General features: G+C 41.2%; 1 protein-coding gene across 7 annotated transcripts; it reads right to left on the bottom strand.

The window, feature by feature from the left end:
* Window positions 1–5,062: 5,062 nt before the first annotated feature.
* Window positions 5,063–20,916, bottom strand: NUDT7 (nudix hydrolase 7). Of its 7 annotated transcripts, none has more exons than XM_074969171.1 (5): window positions 12,083–12,135; window positions 10,376–10,451; window positions 8,433–8,586; window positions 6,958–7,116; window positions 5,063–5,570 (listed from the first exon to the last, which is right to left on the bottom strand). In XM_074969171.1, exons 1-5 carry the CDS (start codon window positions 12,093–12,095, stop codon window positions 5,187–5,189), a joined length of 786 nt encoding a protein of 261 aa, XP_074825272.1. In that variant the 5' UTR covers window positions 12,096–12,135; the 3' UTR covers window positions 5,063–5,186. The 7 variants fall into 7 exon arrangements, with proteins under 7 accessions (XP_074825272.1, XP_074825273.1, XP_074825277.1 ...); XM_074969172.1 differs by having other exon boundaries at window positions 8,433–8,583; window positions 12,083–12,095; XM_074969176.1 differs by lacking the exons at window positions 10,376–10,451; window positions 12,083–12,135 and adding an exon at window positions 20,888–20,916.
* Between the last annotated feature and the right edge of the window lie 2,897 nt (window positions 20,917–23,813).

The raw sequence follows: 23,813 nt of genomic DNA, 5'->3' as shown, positions 1-23,813 counted from the left end.
CATCTCACTGCCATGGGCGGGAAGGATGAATTAATTGGTGCTTGGGCTTGCTCTACCCTTTATGTCCTTGGGTGCATCCTTGGATCCTAGGGGCATGTAGGGTGCAGCACAGCTCCAACGGACACTGCCGGCCAAAAGAAACCAATCTCACACATATGGGGCACATATGCACCAAAGTGGAATCTAGTAGACAAGCACTCAAGAACCAATCACTCGTGCCTTTTGAAAAGGTAGGTCTTTATATCCAAATAAGAAGCTCCGGTAAGGCATGCTAGAGACCTATGAATAGCAGGATGAGAGTTCAGATGGCCGAGGTGATGCAGCGGAGAACAATCGGAGAAACTGAACAATACTTTCTTGAGTGCTGCCCCAGGTGCAGACTGTATCAAAGAAAGTTTAGTTACCACAGCCGGTGTCTGCAGGAGACTTCAAAAGCTATATATGAATAACTGAACAGAGCAGCTGTTACCAGGACTCCTGAATGGTCAGGCAATGGCTGAATTATGTGATGAAAATAGACAGTGAAAAAATGAGACAACTGTCAAAATCTGCAAGGCTATGTCTATGCTACAGCTAGGAGGTAGGATTTGCAGTCAGGGCAGACTGACTTGTGGTAGCTCAGCTTGAGCTAGCATGCTAAAAATAGCAGTGTGAATGTTACGGTGAAGGCAGTGGCCCAGGCTAGCCACCCAAGCTCGGATGCAGGAGATTGGGCGGGCTTGGACTTGGGTGGCTAACCCGAGCTGCCGCCAGTGCCACAACAGCAACACGGCTATTTTTAGTGCTCTAGCTCAGGTTGAGCTAGTGCAAGTCTATCTACTTGTGCTTGGAATTTCACCTCCCAGCTGCAGTCTAGATATACGCTAAGGATACTCAAAGAATTTAGCAAAGGTTCTGAAGGAAAGTCACATCAGTTACAGCTCATATTGCTAGTGGATGACACTAGAAATGGAATAACAAAAGTTAATGATAGAGAGACGCTTTCCAATAACAGTAAGTAATAATAACTTTATGTCTATGCCACTGCTTCCCAGCCAAGCATCTCTTGATGCTTTACACAAAATAATTAAATAATCTTCACAACACAGAATTGCCACATCTATCTTATTTATGAGTGAGCTGAGGCACAGAGAGATTAAGGTCCACATCGAGTCCCCAGTTCCCAGCCTGAGTATCTCAGCTGGGGCTCTCTGTCAGAGGAATGGGGAGAAGAGGAATTCTCCCTCCAGGGCAGAGCAATTCTGTGAGGGATACTCTACCTGAATGACTGCAGCTTCTGTAACACTAGCATGCACCCTGCAGGGTGCAGAAGAGAAAGAACTGTAGAATATGCCTTATGGCAGACCGCTGTCCTCTGCACTTGCTCTCAAATATTGCCAGGAAGAAAGCACCTGTGGAGCTGGACTTCATGCCACGCAGAGATGTATATTTTGCATAGCAGAACCGCACCAGTTCTTCTGCCGATGTGACCTCCACACCCATAGACGTAGGGCAACATTTCCAGCTACATGACATACCTACAGAGCAAGTCAGTGGCAGAGCTGGAAATGGAACCTGTGAATCCTGACTCCCAGTCTTTAGTCAACAGGGAGTGCTGCTTCCCTTTACAGCCTTAACAAAGGAGTGTGCTCATCACCAATTTTTCAAGCTTTCTGAACTGGACTTGAAATGTAGATATCCAAAAGTGGGACTGAGCTTTACAAAGAATGCAAATTACAAGCTATGGATACATGCCCAATTGTGCCAAGACAATGATATATAAGTTGCATTGTATTCAATGGGAAGTGTTATCACTATAATTCCTAGTACCCTTTAAAAATGAAATAATATTCATTTAATGTGAAGAACTGTGAGGTTTTATTCTTTGCATCATAAATTTAAAGGCATCTTTATCATCTTCAGGCTACAGTACATATAACATTGAGCAGTCATTCATATTATATACTCAGATGTCTGTATAAGCACATCAATCTTTTAAGATTCATTACTAGCTTATCTTTTTGCTAAGAACATCTCTGCTCAAGTGTTTTGTATTTCATGGGCTACAAGATGAAATGCCAACTCTACTGGATGAAATGGAAGAGCCATTCTAGCCTGGAGCCTGATGTGAAATAAGTAGAAATTGGAACATTCCTAAAGAGGAGAAATGTGCTTCTTTAAGAGTCAGAGCAGTAAACCACTACACTTTTAGTCTTGATATTCACTGAACACAGAGAGGTGAAATGTCCTATTTAACGTGACAAAGTAAAAAGTTCTGGCCTGATAAATACACTTGCACTGCAAACTTTATACTAACTTTATTTATTTAACAGCTCACATTCTCAAGGCATTTTGCCTTTAGGACTAGTCTATTATGCAGGAATTGTACCACTGACCTTTATTTTTTCAAGCTTCTCTTTCTTAACACTGTAAATATCTTATAATTCCTGCTCCCACCGTGCTGTGTAAACACAAGCTCTATTAATTTAACTGGGAGCGGGAGCAGGTCCTTGTTCTGATAATACTGTATTTTAGGTGAATTCAGCCTGATCCTGCAAACCATGAGTAGATTTGGGGACAATTTATACCTTCAAGTCAGCGGCACCTCTATGGGTACCCACATGGCCCCACAGTATGCCAACACTTTTATGGCTGCTTTAGAACAACAATTCCTCAGCTCTCATCCCCTAGTACCACACTGATGACATCTGCATCATCTGGACCCATGGGAAGGAGGCCCTTGAGGAATTCCACCAGGATTTCAACAATTTCCACCCCACCATCAACCTCAGCCTGGTCCAGTCCACAAAAGAGATCCACTTCCTGGACACTACAGTGCAAATAAGCAATGATCACATAAATACCACCCTATACCGGAAATCTACTGACCGCTATACTTACCTACATGCCTCCAGCTTTCATCCAGACCACATCACATGATCCATCGTCTACAGCCAAGCTCTAAGATACAACTGCATTTGCTCCAATCCCTCAGACAGAGACAAACACCTACAGGATCTCCATCAAGCGTTCTTAAAACTACAATACCCATCTGCTGAAGTGAAGAAACAGATTGACAGAGCCAGAAGGGTACCCAGAAGTCACCTACTACAGGACAGACCCAACAAGAAAGCAACAGAACGCCACTAGCCATCACCTACAGCCCCCAACTAAACAGCCCCCCTCCAGCGCATCATCAAGGATCTACAATCTATCCTGAAGGACGATCCTTCACTTTCACAGATCTTGGGGGACAGGCCAGTCCTTGCTTAGGGACAGCCACCCAACCTGAAGAAAATACTCACCAGCAACCACACACCACAAAACAAAAATACTAACCCAGGAACCAATCCCTACAACAAATCCCGTTGCCAACTCTGTCCGAATATCTATTCAAGGGACACCATCATCGGACCTAACACACCATCAGGGACTCGTTCACCTGCACATCTACCAATGTGATATATGCCATCATGTGCCAGCAATGCCCCTCTGCCATGTACATTGGCCATACCGGACGGTCTCTACGCAAAAGAATAAATGGACACAAATCAGACATCAAGAATTGTAACATTCAAAAACCAGTAGGACAACACTTCCATCTCCCTGGACACTCAAAAACAGAATTAAAAGTGGCAATTCTTCAACAAAAAAACTTCAAAAACAGACCTCAATGAGAAACCGCAGAACTGGAATTAATTTGCAAACTGGACACCATCAAATTAAGCCTGAATAAAGACTGGGAGTGGATGAGTCACTACAAAATAATTTTCCCTCTGCTTATACTCACACCTTCTTGTCAACTGTTGGAAATGGGTGACATCCACCTTGATTGCATTGGCCTCGTTAGCACTACAAAAGTAATCAACTATTGAGAATAAGTCACTTCTACCTTAACTGAATTGGCCTCGTTAGCACTGAGCCCCCACTTGGTAAGGCAACTCCCATCTTTTTTATATATACTGCTTACTGTATTTTTCACTCCATGCATCTGATGAAGTGGGTTTTAGCCCACAAAAGCTTATGCCCAAATAAATGTGTTAGTCTCTAAGGTGCCACAAGGACTCCTCGTTGTTTTTGCTGATACAGACTAACATGGCTACCACTCTGAAACCTGTCACCCAAATGTATGCAGCACTGGGTTCTTAGTGATGTACCTTTAAAAATACCATCTCTATCTTGTGCAAATGTACAGCATATCTCTCAGACTTTGCTGACCTGGCTAGAAAATTTTAAGATTTGCTTGTATTCATCAGATGCCAATGGCAACCTATACACTGAAGCAGTTGTCATGACAACTCAATTAACTAAATAAACATAGCTGTGTGCAGTAGCAGACCCAGTCCTGTGCATCATCTCTACCTCAGCCCAAGAGCTCTGAATAGCTGTGCACAGGAATCTGCACATTTTGCTTTGGGCACCAGGAATATTGATGTACCATATAGTGTTGCCCACTGTGAGCGAATTTGTCTATTTCCCCTGACATCATTAACGGGACCACAGCCAGAGTCCATCTTTGGAGGCATTGAAACCCAGCTCAGGTTATTGTCATCTTCCCAATTGCTTCCCCGACTCTGTCCTATTGATTTCAGTGGGAGTTTTGCCTTAACAAAGAGGAGTGGGCAAACTGTCAGCATCCTCTGTCTGCTGCTAGTGCAGAGTTTGTAGGACAATAGTTTGCACTAGTGGGTTAATTAGTGGGAAATGCAGGCATAGCCTATTGCTTTACACCAAAGAAAGGAATATCAGCATTATTTTAACACCATTTGCATTACTACAGTTAAGATGGCATCTTCTTTTCCATTATAACCGTTTTTAGTTCAAGGGATTCTAATATGCCTGTAAAAATAATCTGAGGCTGAAATCTGACATGTAGTACTAGGGCTCACCCTGGGAAAATGTTTTCCTCCAATAGTTTTATATGTGTACAAATACAGGCCCCGCTCCTCTTTCCACTGAAGTCAATGGCCAAACTTCAGTGAGAGCAGGACCAGGATCAGATATGCACAAGGCCAAGATTTTTTTAAATACATGTAAAATAAATACAGAAATTAAACTATTTAGGGCTCATTAATCTATCAGCACTTTATTTTTTGTAATCCAATACAGGCATTAAAATGGGACAATTTCTGATTCAGAAAATCAAATAGTAAAGTTTGAAAAATAATTTAAACCAACTGTTTACACTGATGTGCCAGTCCCACAGCTCACAGTTTGCTGCTTCTTCCCTGGTATAGCGACATATACTGCTCCATGAAACTCTTCTCAGAGGATGAAATTAAGTTGTCAAAATCATACTGAATTGCAAATGTAGGTTTCTTTTCAAAAATTACAAGAGCAAGAAATACAGCAAAGTGTGCAGTGAGTCCCCATATCCTAAGTGATGTTTTACGCTCAGGGTCATCATATACAAAACTGTGCAGCCAACTTGCAACACCATCTGCTCTTTTATAAGGCACGGTCATGTACTTTAATGGATCGATAAAGTACTCCAGCGGCACCAAAAACACATCACTCACTTCATCTGGATTAGGTCTGGCCTGGAATGTGTCCTCTATAAATCCTACAACTGGTGTTACTAAAGAACCCACCTGAAAGGAAGAAAAAACATCAACTTGTTTGAAATACTTAGAAGAAAATCCTGTTTTTTTCAAATGTTTTAGAAAATCTATCTACAGTATAACAAAATCATCACTGTGGATAACCTATGAAACAATCATACTTGTGAGGCCGTTTCGGGCCCTAATTCAAAAATTACATACTTAAGCATGTATGTACTTTTTAGCATTGATATCAATGCAACTACTTATGTGTTTCAACTTACGCAGGTGCTTATGCACCTTGCTCATTTGGGACACACATCAGTGTTTATACTCTCTGCACACTGCTACCAATACAGGGCAACAATCACACACACAAGTGAGTCTGATATTCCATACAGTAGAGGTCGCTGAAACTGTAAGGCATTCACAAGCAGCCTATTCATACAGATTATAAATATGAAAACCTGACACATACTGTTACAATGAAAGCCAACCATCATCACTTGTAGAGTTAGCAAGGAAATGTTACTGTTCCAAACACAAGGGTCACAATCTGCTCTCAGTTACTCTAGTGTAAATCTGGATAGACTATTTACATCCAATCACTCTGGATTTATATCAAGGTAACAGAGCAGAATAAGACAAGTAAGGGTGTTTGTAGACCAAGAGCCATCAGGTAACCACGTATATTTTTATTCAATTGATTACATTACACCATTTTTATATCAACCTTAAGAATTCTCAAAATGAAATTGGTTGTGAGACACTACAAAAGTAGATAGTGCTGTAACAGAGAGCACTAAAAGTTAACATTTTTGGTATACTCAAATATATATGTATATTTCAAATTATTATAATGTATAATGATATACTGAATGATGCACTTAGCAGGAAAATATTTAAGAAAACTGTTGTAACAGCTAGACTTGTCCTTTCTATGAATTTTGGTGCTTTAAAGCCAAATACTAAATACTTCAAGTTTCAAAATATTAGATAATGCATGTTTCCACTGTACTCCTAGGAGATACTACTTTCATTTTCTTATCCGGCAGGATAAAACTAACAGTAAGAAGACTAATATATAAATAAAGAAACAAAAATTAGAGCATTAATAAAATATAATTGTGACCTATACATAAAAATATGAAAAAACTTGCTTTGAAAATGTAGCACTTTATATCTTTTCTCCAATATGTGAAAACTGTTCCCATGAGAGCGATAGCTAGAACCTAGAAAACGTAACACTGATTTACACCTCAAAAGACATCTCCAGAACAGAGGAAGTATACTGGCTGCATTCTTGTTACAAAGTAAAAGGTCACTCATTGCTACAGGTTTGAAATGTCAGTGATAAGCTTTATAGAAGTGAAATGCAATTTTCAGCTTGTTTCCTCATAATATTCAGAGTTGTTTGATTCTTTTTGGTACACCTTACTTTATCAATTCCAGGTACAAGCCTACAGATGACCTCCACCTGCTCTGGATAGAGTCCCACTTCTTCCTTGGCTTCCCGGAGAGCAGTGGCTATTTCATCTCTATCTGTTGGCTCACTTTTACCTCCTGGAAAGCACACTTCCCCTGGTGATCTTCTCAACTGGAAATTAAAGGAGTATTATTAAGTATCATGAGTTTTCTGATTTCATCTTAAATCCTTGTGTCCACAAAATTACTCCAAATTATTGTAGATCCTTCTAATCAACAAGGCTGAGAACTGGAACAAGAGCTCTACAGGTGAGAAGAGAAATGCACAGTCAGAGCTGTATGAGGAAGCTTTCTCAACATCTGAACATGGTGTCTATATCTACCCAGTCTAGGTCCCTCACTTTCAGCATCACACAAAAGAAGAGGCATTTTTATAGTAACGTGTTACCTTTATCATCATATGCTTTATATTGTATACTTTCCTTTAAAATTTATATCCACATTTCAAGGCCTTTTGCCATCTCTGCCTCACATAAGAGATCGAAAAAGCTCTTTGGAACTATCTGTCACTAAAATGGTTACTTTTGCATGGTCAAACAAAATAATTAAATATGCAAGGTACAGAATTCATTTAAAAAAAACCAAAATCAACAGCAGAAAAACACCTCTGAATAAGTAATGTCTCTATATTATATTTATTTGAAGTTTCACTTTAATAATAGTGAGTTCTACGAACCAATCAGAGCCTTTGTTAGAAAGCTCATTTACCATCAGTGTGTCCGCTCAGTTATTGTAAGCGTATTATTACAGTGTCAAGATTTTTAAGTAGGAACATTATTATTGCATCTTTCAAGAGATGTTGCACCTCTCAGAAGACGAAAAAGCAGCCAGGTAAATTACTTATCAAAGAGTACAGACAGTAGACCTAGGTATAATATGTAACGATAATAGTTTTAGAAAGATACCACTGGCACAAAATGGAGAGGAAGGTAGATTTGGTCTCTCACATCTAGAAGTGAAGAAAGAGACTGGAAAAGTCATGTTAGATACAACCTTAGGAATCAAATTGGTAAAAACTTTATTGCACAGGTCAAATTTTTGTTTTAATTGAATTCTGTAGGAAACCGATCAATAGTCCCCTTTACTCTGACCTGGAAACTTGTATCAGACTTTACAGAAACATCCAAATTATTGTTGTGTATCTGGAAAGTAAATATCAGTGATCAATGTTTGCATGTGCAAATAAAGAGGTGTGTATGGATATTTTGGTTGCATACATGTGTGAAGACTAGACTCTAAAACCATGCAGTAACAATTAAGATTTGTACATAGAGACTAATACTTGGATAAGAATATGGGTTAATATGAGTATCAGCTGAGTGCTTTCCTTCCTTCACTTTTTCTTTTCACACAGCTTAATCTTGCAACACACTTTCTCATTTTACTTTTGATGTTACACAGTTGGCTTTGACCTTCTGGTTCACATACCTTCATTGATCTGACAGTAAATAGCACATGCAGCTTTCCATCTTTAACCATCAGAGGCATAAGAACAGATGCTTTGGCTAGTGGCAAATGGGAGAATTTGTTTCCAACATCATATTTTCTTAAATTGATCTTGGCCTTATCTTTCATACTTCTGCTAAAAAAACAAACAAAAATGCTCCATAACTAAACAGAATGCTTATCCTACTCCTTAAGAATATAGGAAAGATTATCATTTAGGATTTACAAATACCAGAGCTGTCAAAAATATTATGTCCTGTTTTTCAAAATTATCAGGTAAACATAAGTAAATATTGTCCTCATACAAGCCTGCAATTATTTTGAATCCAACCTACTGATCATCATTATCTCATTCCCAAAGCAACATGGACTGAATTTTTCTGATTCATATAAAAGTAATCAGTTGGTATTAATTGAATTATATACCAGACATAATATTATATACAAGCTACATACACAGAGCAACATTAGCAAATATAACACTGCCATAGTGTGTTTTTATATTACAGCATTTAAAAACACCCTCTTAAATATTCATTAAAAAAGTGTATACAGTGAGAATTAAACTTCCTATCCCCCACTGATAATTCTAAATTGCATATGATTGTGCACTTACATAATTAAAGCTTTTTGGACTCAATTTAAGATAAGACTCCACCCTGCTCAGTGTGTTTATGGGAACAGTATTGCTCAACATATTCAACACAGTTAATGAAACAGTAGTTACCAAAAAAAAATCTTAAAGGTGCATGACTGGAAGATGAGTCTGTGTTCTGCCACATCTGACAGCCCCATTTAGAAGGCAGAATGGTTTTGTGCATAGGCCAGTGTTTCCCAAACTTGGGTCGCCACTTGTTCAGGGAAAGCCCCTGGCGGGCTGGGCTGGTTTGTTTACCTTCCGCGTGTGCAGGTAAACAAACAGGCCCGGCCCGCCAGGGGCTTTCCCTGAACAAGTGGCAGAACAAGTTTGGGAACCACTGGCATATGCTACTGGATTGGGACTCAGGGGAACTGGGTTCACTTCCCAGCTCTGCAATAATTATCCTATGACATCTTCACCTAGTCACTTAATCTCTGCTTTAGGTTCCCATCTGTAAAATACTTCATTTAGGAGCCAGCATGGTTCAGTGGAAAGGATACTAGACTTGGAGCCAGAATTGGATTCCATTCCCGGTTCTGTCATTGATGTTGGACAAGTCACTTCACATCTCTTTTTTGGTTTTGCCATATGCAAAATGGGAATAATGCCACCTCATGAGGGTTAGGTATATTAGTTAATAGGCCTGATCCTGACTGCCACTGAAATAAATAGCAAAACTAGGACTGGGCATATTGTACTGCACTTAATGCATACAATCTCAAGGCAACTTGACAGTCATGGAGACTGCACCTTGAATTAAGAAGAATAATTTACGATGCTTATGTTTTGTTAACTGTCAACAGGGAGATGTCTTATAAAGCACAGTAGAAAAGAAAGAAAGGCCCAATCCTGAAAACTCACACAAGTAACTTTACACACCTGAGAAGTCAATGGGATTACTTGCAAGCACAATCTTGCCTCTCAGTCAAGATGTAATATCAAAAGACTGCAGTGCAGTCTATTCCGAAGAACTTATTACTCTTGTACAAAAATACATTACAATACTTTTCTTAGTATACTATGAAGTATTTTAAATAATTTAAAGTAGACTGCTCAAACTAGTCAAATACATTTTGAGTAACAAGGTTTTACTTTAGACCCTCCTCCCTTGTATTAAGAAAGGATGACACATAAAGCTGATTGCCCCAAAACACGTTACTTAGAATTTAAAAAAAAACTGTATTTACATACTTCACGTAAATTCTGTGAATATTTTTATTGGCTACAATACAGGCATTTATCTTTATGAAAAAGGTTGGTGACCCAGTACACTTTTTATATTAACCTGAAGAGAGATAGTCCGTACACCCAGGCGCATACAATAGAGCAGGCGTAATCAATAGGCAGAATGTGGGTCAAATCTGGACCGGCAGACATTTTTGAATGGACACAGAAATCTTTTTATTTACTTATCATTATAGGTTTATTATTTTCTTCCCTGGAATCTGAACCTTGACTATGACCTGACAAAGAAATCTGGACCTTGACAAAAAACAATTGACTACCCCTGCAATAGAGAATGGATGGTCCGGTGGCTAAGACGCTAGGAACTGGGAAAACTGGCTTCAAGTCCCTGCTCTGCCACAGACTTTCTATGTGGTCTTAGATAAAATTGAGACAACAAATCCTACATCGTGGCAGGGGGTTAAAACCAGATGACCTCTGCGGACCTTTTAACCCTGTAATTCTAAGTCACTTAGGGTACACCTACACTGAAGCAAAGGGTGTGATTTCCAGATGGCACAGATGTACATAAACCAGCTTGCTAAAAATAGCAATGTAACCATGACAGCGCAGATGGTGGCACAAGTTAGCTGCTCAAGTATGTACCTAAGTCTTGGACAGGTTTGTACTGAGGCAGCTAGTCCACTGCTATTTTTAGCATGTTAGCCTGCTCAAAGCTAGTGCATGTATATCTACCTGAGCTGGAAATTGCACTTCTACCTGCAACATACATGTACCCTTAGGCCAGGGTATATCGACGCTGCAATCAGACATCCGCAGCTGGCCCGTGCCAGCTGACTCCAGCTCTTGGTGATCAGGCTAAGGGGCTGTTTAATTGCAGTGTAAACTTCCAAGTTCACGCTGGAGCCCAAGCTCTAGGGCCCTGTGAGTCCCAGGTGCCTGAGTCAGCAGGCACAGGCCAGCTGCAGGTTTGTCTTTGCAATGTAGACATACCCATAGTCTTTCTGTACCTCTGTTCTCCATCTGTAAAATGGGGATAACACTTCCCAACCTCACAGAGGTGAGGATAAATACATTAAAAGACTGACGGGGGGAGGGCATACACGGAGCTCTACCATCACAAAGGAACACGCTTGAAGTGCCCTAATTCGGCAGAGATTTGTGGTCCCATGCCATAGAAAAGGGGCACGCAGGGATGACCCTGTATGCACGTACACCCAGAAACTGGGACCAGAGTCACTAAATCAGTGGCGGGGTTCACATCTTGAGCGACTGGAGGTCAAGGGCGTGTGTGTGCGCGCGCCTGAGACCTTGGTAAAAACCTACGCAGGTCACCAGAAAACCGGGCACCCCGGTACTGACATAAACGGCCGCACCCCGACTTGCGCCGGAAGGAGCGAGTGTGAGATTTACAAGCCTGCCGCGATGTCGGTGCCAGCGAGGCAAGCCCGGGAAGTGCCTCTGGGAGTTAGGCACCTGAGTCCCTTTAAAAACCTGGCCCTAAGGCCTGACCTACGCTACAGCGAGGCTGATCCCACTACATCGCTGTGTCACCCCCCGTCCCTGTGCGACCCCCATGCCCGGGGGCAGACGGCGCCGAGCGGGCGGGGAGGTCGCTTAACTACAGCGCCGGGACAGGCTCCGCGCCGGACAGGCACTCCCGCGCCCCAGGGACCGGCAGCGGGGGGCGGAGAGCTCTCACGGCCTCTGAGGGGGGGGTGGGAGAAATCCGCCTGGCCCCACCGCTGCCCCGCCCCTCGCCACGGGCCCGTGCGGTAGCCGGCGCCCTGACCACGGGGCCTGTTACCTTCCCCGCTCATCCTCAGCGTCTCTCAGAGCCGCCATCTTTCCTACCCACCCCAGGCCCCTGTCCTGAAGGAAAACAGCTCGGGGATAGAGGAGGGACAATTCCCCCACCTTTGCCACGCAATTCGTCCGCTCTCATTGGTTGGCAGCTGTGTTTCCCCAATTAGCGAGCAGAGCTGCCAAGCGCTAGCTTCTCATTGGCTAGAGAGGCGAAGGCGGGGCGGGGGAGGGGGACGAGTCCATGGGCGGACGGGGGAGGTAAATAAAGCCCATGCTACGCCAGCCTGCGGGGAGAGCTTGGAATGCGCCTGGTTCAGGGTCAGTCAGAGCCCTGGGAGGGCTCGCTCGACCCTCTAGTGGCCTGGGCGAGGCTCCGCGGCTCCTGACCCGATCGGAGCCTGGGGTTGTGCCACATCGAACTCCCTGGCGAGCTTCCTCCCTCACTTTTAACCAGCTCCAGCCCCTCAACGGGCTAGTGCCAGAAACTCCAGTGCAGCAGCCCCACGTGTGGGGAGTGGGGTTGGTTACAGATTTTTTTCACTCTTTTTGTGATCATCTAGTGAGTCTGGCCGCCTTTGCATGGTATTTCACCCTGTCACTCCTGCAGCGAATCCCACTGGTGAATCAGTCCCCTCCTTTTAAATAAGGTGCACAGGCTGGGTAAGCGCTACAACCCGCGCCTGAGGCACCTGGTGAGAAAAGTCAGCTAGGCAGTAGCGCTGCTACTCCCGTCAGCCTTGATAGGGACTGGAGTCGGTGATCGTCTATCGCTAGTTTACATGGGCCCTGCCGAGAGTCAGCTCTGCTACTACTGGTCCAGTCCTATTATTGCTGATCCAATCCTGCAGCTGTCCCCATGCAGGCCACAGGAGATTCAGGTGAGGAAGCCAAAGCAAAACACATCCCTTGGACAGATAAAGTTGGACTCCCTTAGATAAAGATACATGGCCAAAATCCATTATTTGTACAGTCAGGGTGCCTCTCAACCAGGCATATCCTACACTCTGTTTGCCAGAAGCTGGGAATGAGCAACAGGGGATGGATCACTTGACGATTCCCTGTTCTGTTCATTCCCTCTGGGGCACCTGGCAATGGCCACTGTCGGAAGACAGGATACTGGGCTAGTGGGACCTTTGGTCTGACCTAGTAGGGCCATTCTTATGTTCTTATGTTCCAATGCCTATGTCCTTTCACGAAAACAGTAATGACAATAATCTATCATCACATTTACTCAACAAATTCCCACCAAAGGGACAAAACTCAGTAAGTGAATTATGGGTAAACAAAATGGTCTGTAAATGAAGTTGTCCAGAGGTGTCTTTTTGTCTTCTCCCCAATAGAGGGAGCAGAAATAGCCATGCTCTAAATCTTCTGGTTCTGGGTTTACAACCTCCAAAGAGTTACAAAATAGATTATATCATTTTCCAGTTATCCTTGTAGTCTGTTCTGGGTTTTGATTTCTACACTGTATACAGAGTTAGGATTTAGCTTCAAATACTGATTAGTGATGTATAAACACTTCATTGAACAATAATCTTTCTATCGTGGTTCATCCTGGTTTAGAATCATAGAAGATTAGGGTTGGAGGAGACCTCAGGAGGTCATCTAGTCCAATCCTGTGCTCAAAGCAGGATCAACCCCAACTAAATCATCCCAGCCAGGGCTATGTCAAGCCGAGCCTTAAAAACCTCTAAGGATGGAGATTTCACCACCTCCCTAAGCAACCCATTCCAGTGCTTCACCACCCTCCTAGTGAAATAGTTTTTCTTAATATCCAACCTCGACCTCCCCCCACTACAACTTGAGACCATTGCTCCTTGTTCTGACATCAGCAATCTAAATGACATCTCACACAAATGTGAAACAATTCTCTGAAGACGAGAGTACAAATATACCTTTAACTAGCTTGCAATGCACATTCTTTTACAATCTTGTTAAATAAATGAACATATCAGGCCCTGTTCTGTGTACTGTACACACTTTATAGAGTAGACTCAATTAACCTGCAGTCCCTAAAATGCTTGCACAAACAATTAGTTTAACAATGCATCACTGGAGCTTAAATAAAATGCACATTACAGTGTAACTTCAATACGTGAGAAACCAAAATGGCATTTTTGAGTTATTTCTGTTACTTGCAACAAAATACAATACTGACATTATATTAAATGTTCCCACAATTTCAAAGGAACTTGCACAGAAAGCATTTGTTTTTGTTGTGGAATATAAACATTTTTAGACTGTTTATATAAAATAGGTTAACCATTTAGTGTGGGGAAAAACATACAGCAAAATAAATCTTTAAGAACATATTGCAGTTCTTTTAAGAAATCCATATGAGAGATTGGTTCCTGGGTTGTCCATCCAAACACCTACTGGGTCATTACTGCAGATAATGATGTTGTCAGACTACATTTCTCTTTGGCTTTCTCAGTCAGAACGCAGATGTTTTAGAAACAAACAAAAAATGTAATTATAATGCATCTTTGACCAATTTCTTACTTTACGAATAATTTGGTTTGCATTATTTGTTTTTAAACAGAGAATCTGTTAATAGTGTTCTTGGGACTGGTGTGCAAACCAAGCAACACACTTCATTTGCCGTATTCCTACAATAAAGCAAGTGCTTCTGCAACAACTACTGTAGCTTTTTATGTTGAGTTCTCTCAGGTCAGATCTACAAGTACACATGGTCTGATCCCCGGGCCCTGCTTTGCTTCCTTGAATGAAAGTAACCTGTGCCAGCCCTACCTAGTACAAATAACTTCCCTCTCCATGCAAACACCTGGGCCCAGATCCTCAAGAGGGTATTTAGGTAACTAACTCCCATTAATTTTAATGGCAGCGAGGTACCAAAATATTTTTGAGGATCTGGGCCTTACTACCAAGCATAGTACTTACTATCATGAATCGTCTCATGGACAGAGAAAGTAATACATTTGGGTAAGACTAATTCCCTCTGCATGTGTTCTCAGGAAGTTAGGGAGTATAATGTAGGCCCATACTCCTTGTACTGGTTGTCTGTATCACAAGCAACAGTGTGGGAGATTGAGTAGCCATGGGGCTCCTAACTCTCACTCCTGTAGTAATGGGTTGTATGTGGTTGAGCATTGGCTCTGCCCCCATCACACTGGCCAGCTATTCCAAGGCATGCAGAGGGAAGTTATTTGTACTAGGTATTGAGTGCGCACAGTTTACTTTCACTCAGGGAGCAAAGGGAAACCAGGGACCAGATTGTGACTCAGCTCCTGGGGCAAAGCGCTCTCGGCATTGACCTAACTCTTCCCACGGAAGTCAGTGGTAGAACTCCCATTCAGAATGGTGACATTTTTCACCCATTTTGCTTAATTGTAAATGGCTCCACAAGGCACAAGGCAGCCTAGAATCAGGCCCTAATGGTTTCATTTCCAGTAGCCAACAACTGAAATAGTTCAGCTTGAACTTTGTTGAGAAAAGTTAAAAACTGCTCTTTCCCTTTAATGCCGAAGAAGCCGATTCATACATTTCCATTTAACGCAGACGGTTCTTCTTCCACAGTCTTGACTTTTTCTGTAGATGAATCATTCTAAGAGGAGATTAAGAAAATCTGACACCACATGCTTGAAAGTATTAACTTACAATTAGCACGAATTTTGTGCTTTCTGTTACTGTGTCATTTGGCAAATTCAGCTTTAAACAGGCATCGGTCAGAGAAATAAGCTTCTAGATTGTGGGAATTGGAAAAAAGATCTTAGTTTTCAATAGCCTAGACAGGCATTTGAATTAATTTTTCTGGAGTATACATCATGGCTTTCAGTCATCTCTGTTACATGTAGGTAGTGGAACAGAGTGGGTGTGGTTTTGAACTGTACGATGCATTTGCAGGTGAGTGTTAACGATTATATTTAATTCCTTATGGGACAATTTCTGACTCATGCACAGAGCTGAGGGTTTTCATGTGGGGAAACGAGCCTAAGACACAGAATCTTCTCTTTACAAGTCGCAGAGCTGCTCTGTGGCAACTAGTGCAAGCTTAGGGTTGCAGTGGTTTCCAGTTCCCCTTCTCGCCTCACTCCATGGGGGATTATATCCAGTAGATACACATGGCATGTCAGGGATTTTCAAATAAAACATTCTTAAAGTAAACCTCTCAATATAGTTTACAGGAACCAAGCCTTCAGGAGGATAGTCAATACCCACAATCAATGGACACAGACCATATGTAATGCATAACCTAGAACTCCTGCAGCCTCAGCTTCTATCATGGTAATAGCCCCTATGCCGGAGTTTAAAGCAAGTGAGTGGGAGTCAAGAGACCTGGATTCTATTCCCTGATACAGTTCTTTAATCTTCTCCCATGTCCTCATGGTGTTCATTATATAATATGCTTCTGTTCCTTTGGGGAAGTCAGTGAATCAGTTGCTTTTCAATGTATCATAAATTAAAGTTGTTGTTTTAAAACAAGACATTTGCATAAATTCAGTGTTTTCTTCCTTTTCTTTAGTACCAACAACATGTAAACTAATAGGATTCAGAATTTAAATATATGGAAAGAGTCAATTTGCATGAAAGAGAAAACAACTTACTCTGTAGCTTTTTAGTCTAACAACATTCACAGCAATAGGCACAGATTTATCAGTGTTTCAATTTAGTGCTTTTTACGTTTCAGCAAATCAGCAAAGAATTTATAGCTCCCTTTAAGGACACAGAGCACAACAATGTGGTGGTCTCCTATATCTTGCATGATGTCTCGAGTCAAATGTTCTGTCCTACAAGGAGGAGCCGGGGGAGGGCTTTGGCAGTCAGAGACTTTGTGACAACCAGACTCAAAGCATGGGGTTGCATCCCTGCCCATCCTGCCTATCTTCCATGAACTTATCTAATTCTTTTTTGAACCCAGTTATACTTTTGGCCTTCGCAATATCCCTGCCAACAAGTTCCACAGGTTGACTGGGCGTTGTGTAAAGAAGTACTTCCTTTTGTTTGTTTTAAACCTGCTGCCTATTCATTTCATTGGGTAACCCTGGTTCTTGTGTTGTGTGATGTTACACCTCATATTCTTCATGAAAATATGGTTATGATATGAATATGGTGGAAATGGGTTTTAACTCTGCTGAAGTCACATTTAACAGAAGTCAATGGAGTTATGTCAGTGTTGCCAACTCATGATTTTGTCACGAGTCTCATGATAATTATTGTTTTCCTTAAAGCCCTAGCTACTAGAATAAGGTGGAGATGTGATGATTTCAGCCTTCATTCTTAAACAAAAAGTAAGTTTCTAGCCCTTGTGGCTGTGGAGAAAGCTTCAAAATGTGACCAGTGCATGTTAAAGGCTCAAACAGCAGAAGGCAAATAAAAAACACCAAATCTATTATTTTTATATAATCTCATGATTTGTGGTGAGCCTGACTCATGATTTTTGAACATTTTGGGTTACACCAGTTCAAGATCTGGCTCAAAAGATCTGCTATGTAACAAAGTTCTTGAAATTTACTTATGGAAAAGCCTGCTTAATATTCTGTAGTTTGTTTGGTTTTTTTGGTGGATATCAGTGCCATTTGCGGAAGCAATAGGAATACACAGCTAACTATCCAAGGTGGGCAAGTACACAGCAGCATATGTTCCTAATATTGCATAGTCTGCTTATTCAAAAACAAAGCAGGTGACTACCGTAGTGGAAGACAAAGTTTCAGTGGTATGTTTGCTCTCAGCATCTTGCTGTGATTTGAACTCTTTTCCCTCAGAGTTGGCATGTGTAACACTCTCCTACAAACTGTGAAACATCCTTTGTTTTCACTAAATAGGCACAGGAACCAAACATATGGTGGCTGAATAACTGTCATATTGGAACGGGCAGAGCTAGAGTGCTCAGCACATTGTGTGTAAACAGATTAACACCTGCAAACTCTTTAGATAGGATTGTTTTTACTCAGCTTTTTGGCAGTTGGAGAGCTGAGTGTTTAAGAGGAAGGAAAAGTAGACCTTAGGGAACTGGAATAGGATATTGCTCGCAAAACACGCAGCAGCCACAGAATGAAGTAATCAATTAGCAGGTTTTGTTTTGTCTGCAAATGGACCCCACTTCCTCTAAGGCTAGAGCTATACAACAAGGTGTTAAGTATTTTTCTTTGAAATCACTCTGCTGCAAAATAGAGCCACTAGAGTACCCCATTTAGAGTAAAAAGGAAAAGGAGTACTTGTGGCACCTTAGAGACAAACAAATTTATTGGAGCCTAAGCTTTTATGAGCTTCTGTGCAAGTACCCACATTCAAACCAAAGGTTTCAGAGTAACAGCCGTGCTAGTCTGTATTCGCAAAAAGAAAAGGAGTACTTGTGGCACCTTAGAGACTAACCAATTTATTTGAGCATGAGCTTTCGTGAGCTACAGCTCACTTATGTAGCGCTCGAAAGCTTATGCTCAAATAAATTGGTTAGTCTCTAAGGTGCCACAAGTATTCAAACCAAATTGGCTCGTTGGTGCAGTAGAGTACTACTCAGTAGGTGAAAGAGTAGCACATTTTAGTTTCCATATTTTATTAGCTGTTGCTGCCTTAGTAGCTGAAGATATGGTCTGGGATGAAACTAAACTGGCTTCACCTTAAGTTTAAATTTGCTCTATCCAGATGTTAGAAGAGACAATGAAAGTGTCTAGCCTGTCTGATACGTGCTGTACATATGGGTTCTGAGCATTAATGGGTGCAAATCAGCATGGCTCTGTTGACTTCAAAGGAGCTACACTGATTTATACCTGCTGAAAATGTGACCCATGATTTTGTTATACTAACCCTGTACATACATGTGAACTGGGATATTTCTCTCAGCATGAGCTGTTGGCTGGTGAGGGTGAAGGCATACACACTTTTCTATGCAGGTCTTGTTCCTTTTTTACCCCAGGCACTTGAAGGTGAGGGAACAAGAGCACATGGAACATCAGTGTTACTACTTCTCAGTGTTGAGGACTGCTGGACCCTCCTGGTGCTCATGAACAGGCTGCGCTCATATACGCAGAGGAATCAAAGAACCCTGAGCACGGTGCTGCGTACCATGCAAAGACTTGTATGTTTCAATGTCTGCGAGTGCGCAAGTCACATGTTTGACTAAAAAGAACAGAAAAATATACAGGTTGAAATCCTGGCTCCTTTGAAGGCAATGATGAAACTCCCCTTAACTTCAGTGGGGCCAAGATTTTACTCAAAGTTTAAGATTGTTATAGTAATTTAAAATTTTGTCTGAGCAAATTCCCTGAGGCTTGGGCAGTTTTCTTATGATGTCATTGGTCCAAAGAGTGACATTTTTGCTGAATGCGCTTAAATCTTTAAAATTTACTTTTGCAATTATAATGCTGGGTTCAGTTGGCTGGGGTCAACTGGAGTCAAATGGAACCATCAAGTTAAAGTGTAGCCTTGTTGTAAATGGGTATAATACAATTGACTAATGAACTGCAATAGAGCTGATTCTGCTTAAATCAGGGTTGAATTCTGGCTGTATTCATTAACAAGAATGTTGTTAGATTGCTGCAATTAGAGCAGTATATTCAGGTATAAGTTCCAAAGTCCTTACACTAAATGCATGACTACATATAATACAGTGATTACTGCTTATGCAGACCAGCTATAGCCTTATGTTACATTTATTTGAGCAATAAACTATACAATATTCTGAATTAGAATGAGTATGTACATGCAACCCATTTGTTCTCTGGTCAACTCTATGTGCACATAGTACATAATGGCAGGCCTGGAAATGTTATGCAGTGAGAGTCAGCAGACAGTTGTATTCAAAGCTACTTTAGCGGCTTTTAATCAACTTCTTTGCATACACATCTTTAGGACACAGTCATAATATCCTTGGCCTCTTTTTTGAGATGTGGGGATTTTGCAAGCCTTTAGAGCCAAGCTGTGATGAACAAAATACAGCCATTCACATAAATAGCACAGCTTTTTTTAAAAAAAATCCTCTTTGCTATATAAACATCCTGTCTGCTACCTGATGATAAAAGTCAGAGCATTGTTAAATGTACTAGAAGAAGAGCTCTGTGTAAGCTCAAAAGCTCTTTCACCAACAGAAGCTGGTCCAATAAAAGATATTACCTCAGCCACCTTGTCTGTCTAATATCCTGGGGCTAACATGGCTACAACTACACTCTCAAGTAAAAGACACATAAACAGAACCCCAAGAAGCATGTCAGTTTAAGTACTAGATCACCATAGTGACCTGCTGCATTTACCCTACAGACCCATAAAAGCCTTTGCAGGATGGCTAATGCTAAATAATACAGGAACCCATTACCATAAAGCAATCTACTAAATCACCACTGCACAGACCCATTAAAGATTTAAAATCACAAGCTTATGACTTTAGGAATCAGTTGCTTAATTTGGATTCACTTCATCGGCTGCCAATATATTGAAGCTGGTTCTTAAATAGATGCATATTAAATAGAGTTCTAGTGAGATCTGCAATGTTGTATGTATACAAATCAAGAGGAATTTGAAAACATGTATTTTAAAGTCTTCAACGCAGTATACTATTTTTCATAAGTGGTACAAACCCTTGGTTTTTTTTAAGACAGTTATGCTTTTAAAATTGATTTCTCCTCTTTCAGTAAGCACATGAAACACATTATTTGACTAGCAAATCTTTCTACAGTTTGATCATTTATTCTAAAACAAGATTAAAATCGGATGATGGCAAATAATAGTTTATTATTACCTGCAGGCTACAAGCCATCACCCTGCTCCAAACTATATTGGTTGAGAATAACTCTGCACTATTGATACTGTTTGTCTTGCTCTGTTTTCATCTGAAAATCAGCCTGTGGCCTACCTTTAACAGGTTTATTCTGCCATCCTCCCTGAAACAGGCATTGCTTCCTTATACTAGTACACAGACATCACAATCCCATGTTATTAGTTAATCAGATTAATCATAAAATGAAATAGGCATTGGCTCTGCTGCATCCAATCAGCATAATGAACACAGCTAGAGAAGGAGATATAAAAAGGAAGTATGTGAATTAAATTAGAAGCAATTGATAGGACAGCAGGGTCACTATTGTTTTACCATTGCAAGCACAAATCAAGTATTTGTTTATGCAGGTGGAGGCAGGATGCTGCTAAACTGACAGATTCAGAGGCATCACATACCACTTGGAAACACAAACTTGCATGCATATATATAGAGTTATATGTGGATTCCATGACACCATATTATTTAAACAGAGCTGTAAAAATTACAGTAATATAACTCTACATTTAATGATCATTCACTATCAAATGGTATTTGCATATACCATTATCAGATTATCTAAGTGTTCCAAACTATAATATTATCTAGGCTTTGTTTTAGACTATTTAAAGAAAAATAAATCCTCCCTAAGATGAATTAAAGGCACTTCACATGCAACATGTTACAAAATATTGATATTAGAACTGGGCAAGTTTATTTACAAATAACTGTTTGCCTAATTTAGCTTTTCTTATTGGTGGGGAGGGGTAGAAAAGGAGAAGGGTCAAACTATTCTCCTGAATTACTTTGTTTTTCTGCAGTCATTCATCAAATCACTGCTGATGCCACGTGGGAAGATGTAGAAAGAAAAAACACCACCACAATAACTGGATTAATTGACAAGGCCACAACTTGCATTGAAATGCAATCACTTAAACTGCACCTGGAAGCTCAGAGATTCTGCATTATTAAATAGTTATAAAACTTTGAAATAGGCCACCCTTGCTAGGCAGCCTCTGGTCTGTATCCCCAAATGTACTGAGTATAATGTTGTTCCACTTTTATTAGAAGACCACTTCTGTTATGTAAATTATTTTTGTAGGTCTCTGGTGTGGTTACTTAAGACAGGTTTGACTGTATATTACTCACACATTTAGAGATTACGCATTGCACACTGCATGTCTGTGTCCATTTTAGGCATTGTACTGTTTTGGATCTGATCTGAATTGGACCCAGTCCTAAAGTCCTTGTTTAATCCTGTTTCAGGCAAAACTCCCACTGATTTTAATTATTTCTGAACTTTCACTGCAATGGGAATATTGTCTGAACGAGGACGGAGTATGGACTTTAGGACTGGATTCCATGTTAGGAAAGAGCAGAATGCCAGTCAGATATATATATATATATATATATATATATATATATATATATATATAGTTATGCAAAAGGTAAGTATTATTATTTTATTATAATTCTGGATCATAAATATAGAAGTATCTGTGTGGGCCAGCTGTAGGAGTGAGAAGTTGATTTAGTCTTCTTACTTACCACACATTGGCTTCTCTTCAGGGAGACTGACAATGAAAGAGGCTATTGTGGTGCCATTGGTTTGTGATGTGGACATCTGCCCAACAGGAAATGAGATTCATCTAGGCTTGGGGAACTAGCCCAGTCTCGGTGAAATTCCTGAAGAAGAAAAAACGTGGGAATGGTTACTATGTGAACCCCAGAATCTCCAAAGGGTGTGTCTACACTGCAATTAAAAACCTGCGGCTGGCCTACACCAGCTGACTCCAGCTCGCCGCGCTTGGGCCGAGGGGCTGTTTAATTGTGGTGCTGACGTTCGGGCTCAGGCAGGAGCCTGGGCTCTAGGACCCTGGAATGTGGGAGGGTCCCAGATCTCGGGTGGCAGCCGCAATCATATAGGCCTTTAGCCTGAGCCTCAGCTGGCATAGACCAGCCACGGGTGTCTCATTGCAGTGTAGACATACCCTAAGAGGCTTCAGGAGAGTACAGAGACAGGGTCAAGTCACCAGACCTCATGAAAAATATAGCAGTAGACCCAGGAAACCTTCAGGATTGCGGAAGGAAAAGTTTAGTACATGTGCTGGGGAGGTAGGACTGTCCAAAGTTCATTAACCCAGGTCCTCCAAACTTTCGTTTATTATGGCAGTTGTTCATAGTCCCATTTCGAACCTCTGACCACCTTCGTTTGGATGAATTCAGACTCTTTCACACAGTCCTAGCTAACAGTGACCTCAAGTCATCACCTGATGGCTGTTTGATAGTCTATGTGGAATGGATTGGTAGTCCCAGTTCCTATTGGATGGCGGTTTGCACCATAAAATCAAAATGATCACTTTTATTGTCAGTATCTGAAGAGAAACACCAAAATTTGACAGGTCAAGAGGCGGGGAAATAGCCCACATTAGGCAGCCACCCTGAATAAGGAAGACAGGGAGGAAAGTGGCTACTTAGCATATCTGGAAGATTTTAGTTGGGGGCAGTCATGCTACCACCCCCCAGAAAAAAAAAAGCAAAGTTAAGTGTGTGTAGGCCCTGTGTGTCAGGGTGTTTCCTATAACATTTTGGGCTGGGTGCAGGGTTTTCTTAAAGGTAAAGGTTCTGAAGAACCTAGAGCACCAAGCAAACCAGCAGAAGTTGATCTGTTGCCATCACCTGAAAAATTGGACCCCGAAGGATCTGGAAAATGTAAACTATATAAACAGAGATATAAACAAGATACAGTAAGATTTGCTCAGCCCTAATAACTACCAACTGGGGCCAGAGAGTGACTAGTCACCCCAGAGATGTGGGGCTCCTCTCCCTGTACCGGTTCTCTGAACCAGCCAGTCCCCCACTAGTTCTTTCAAATTCACTGGTTACTCAAGTACCCATCTCAAAGTTATTCACAGTTTGAAGCAACTAGTCTTGAGCCTGCTGCATAATATAAAAGGTCTTCAAAAAGCATTTTAATAGGCGCTTAATGCTACATCAACTCAAGCATCTCCTCCTAATGGTTTTG

Source organism: Natator depressus, chromosome 12, assembly GCF_965152275.1.
Source record: "Natator depressus isolate rNatDep1 chromosome 12, rNatDep2.hap1, whole genome shotgun sequence".
NCBI lineage: Eukaryota > Metazoa > Chordata > Testudines > Cheloniidae > Natator > Natator depressus.
This window is presented reverse-complemented; position numbering and strand designations above follow the sequence as displayed.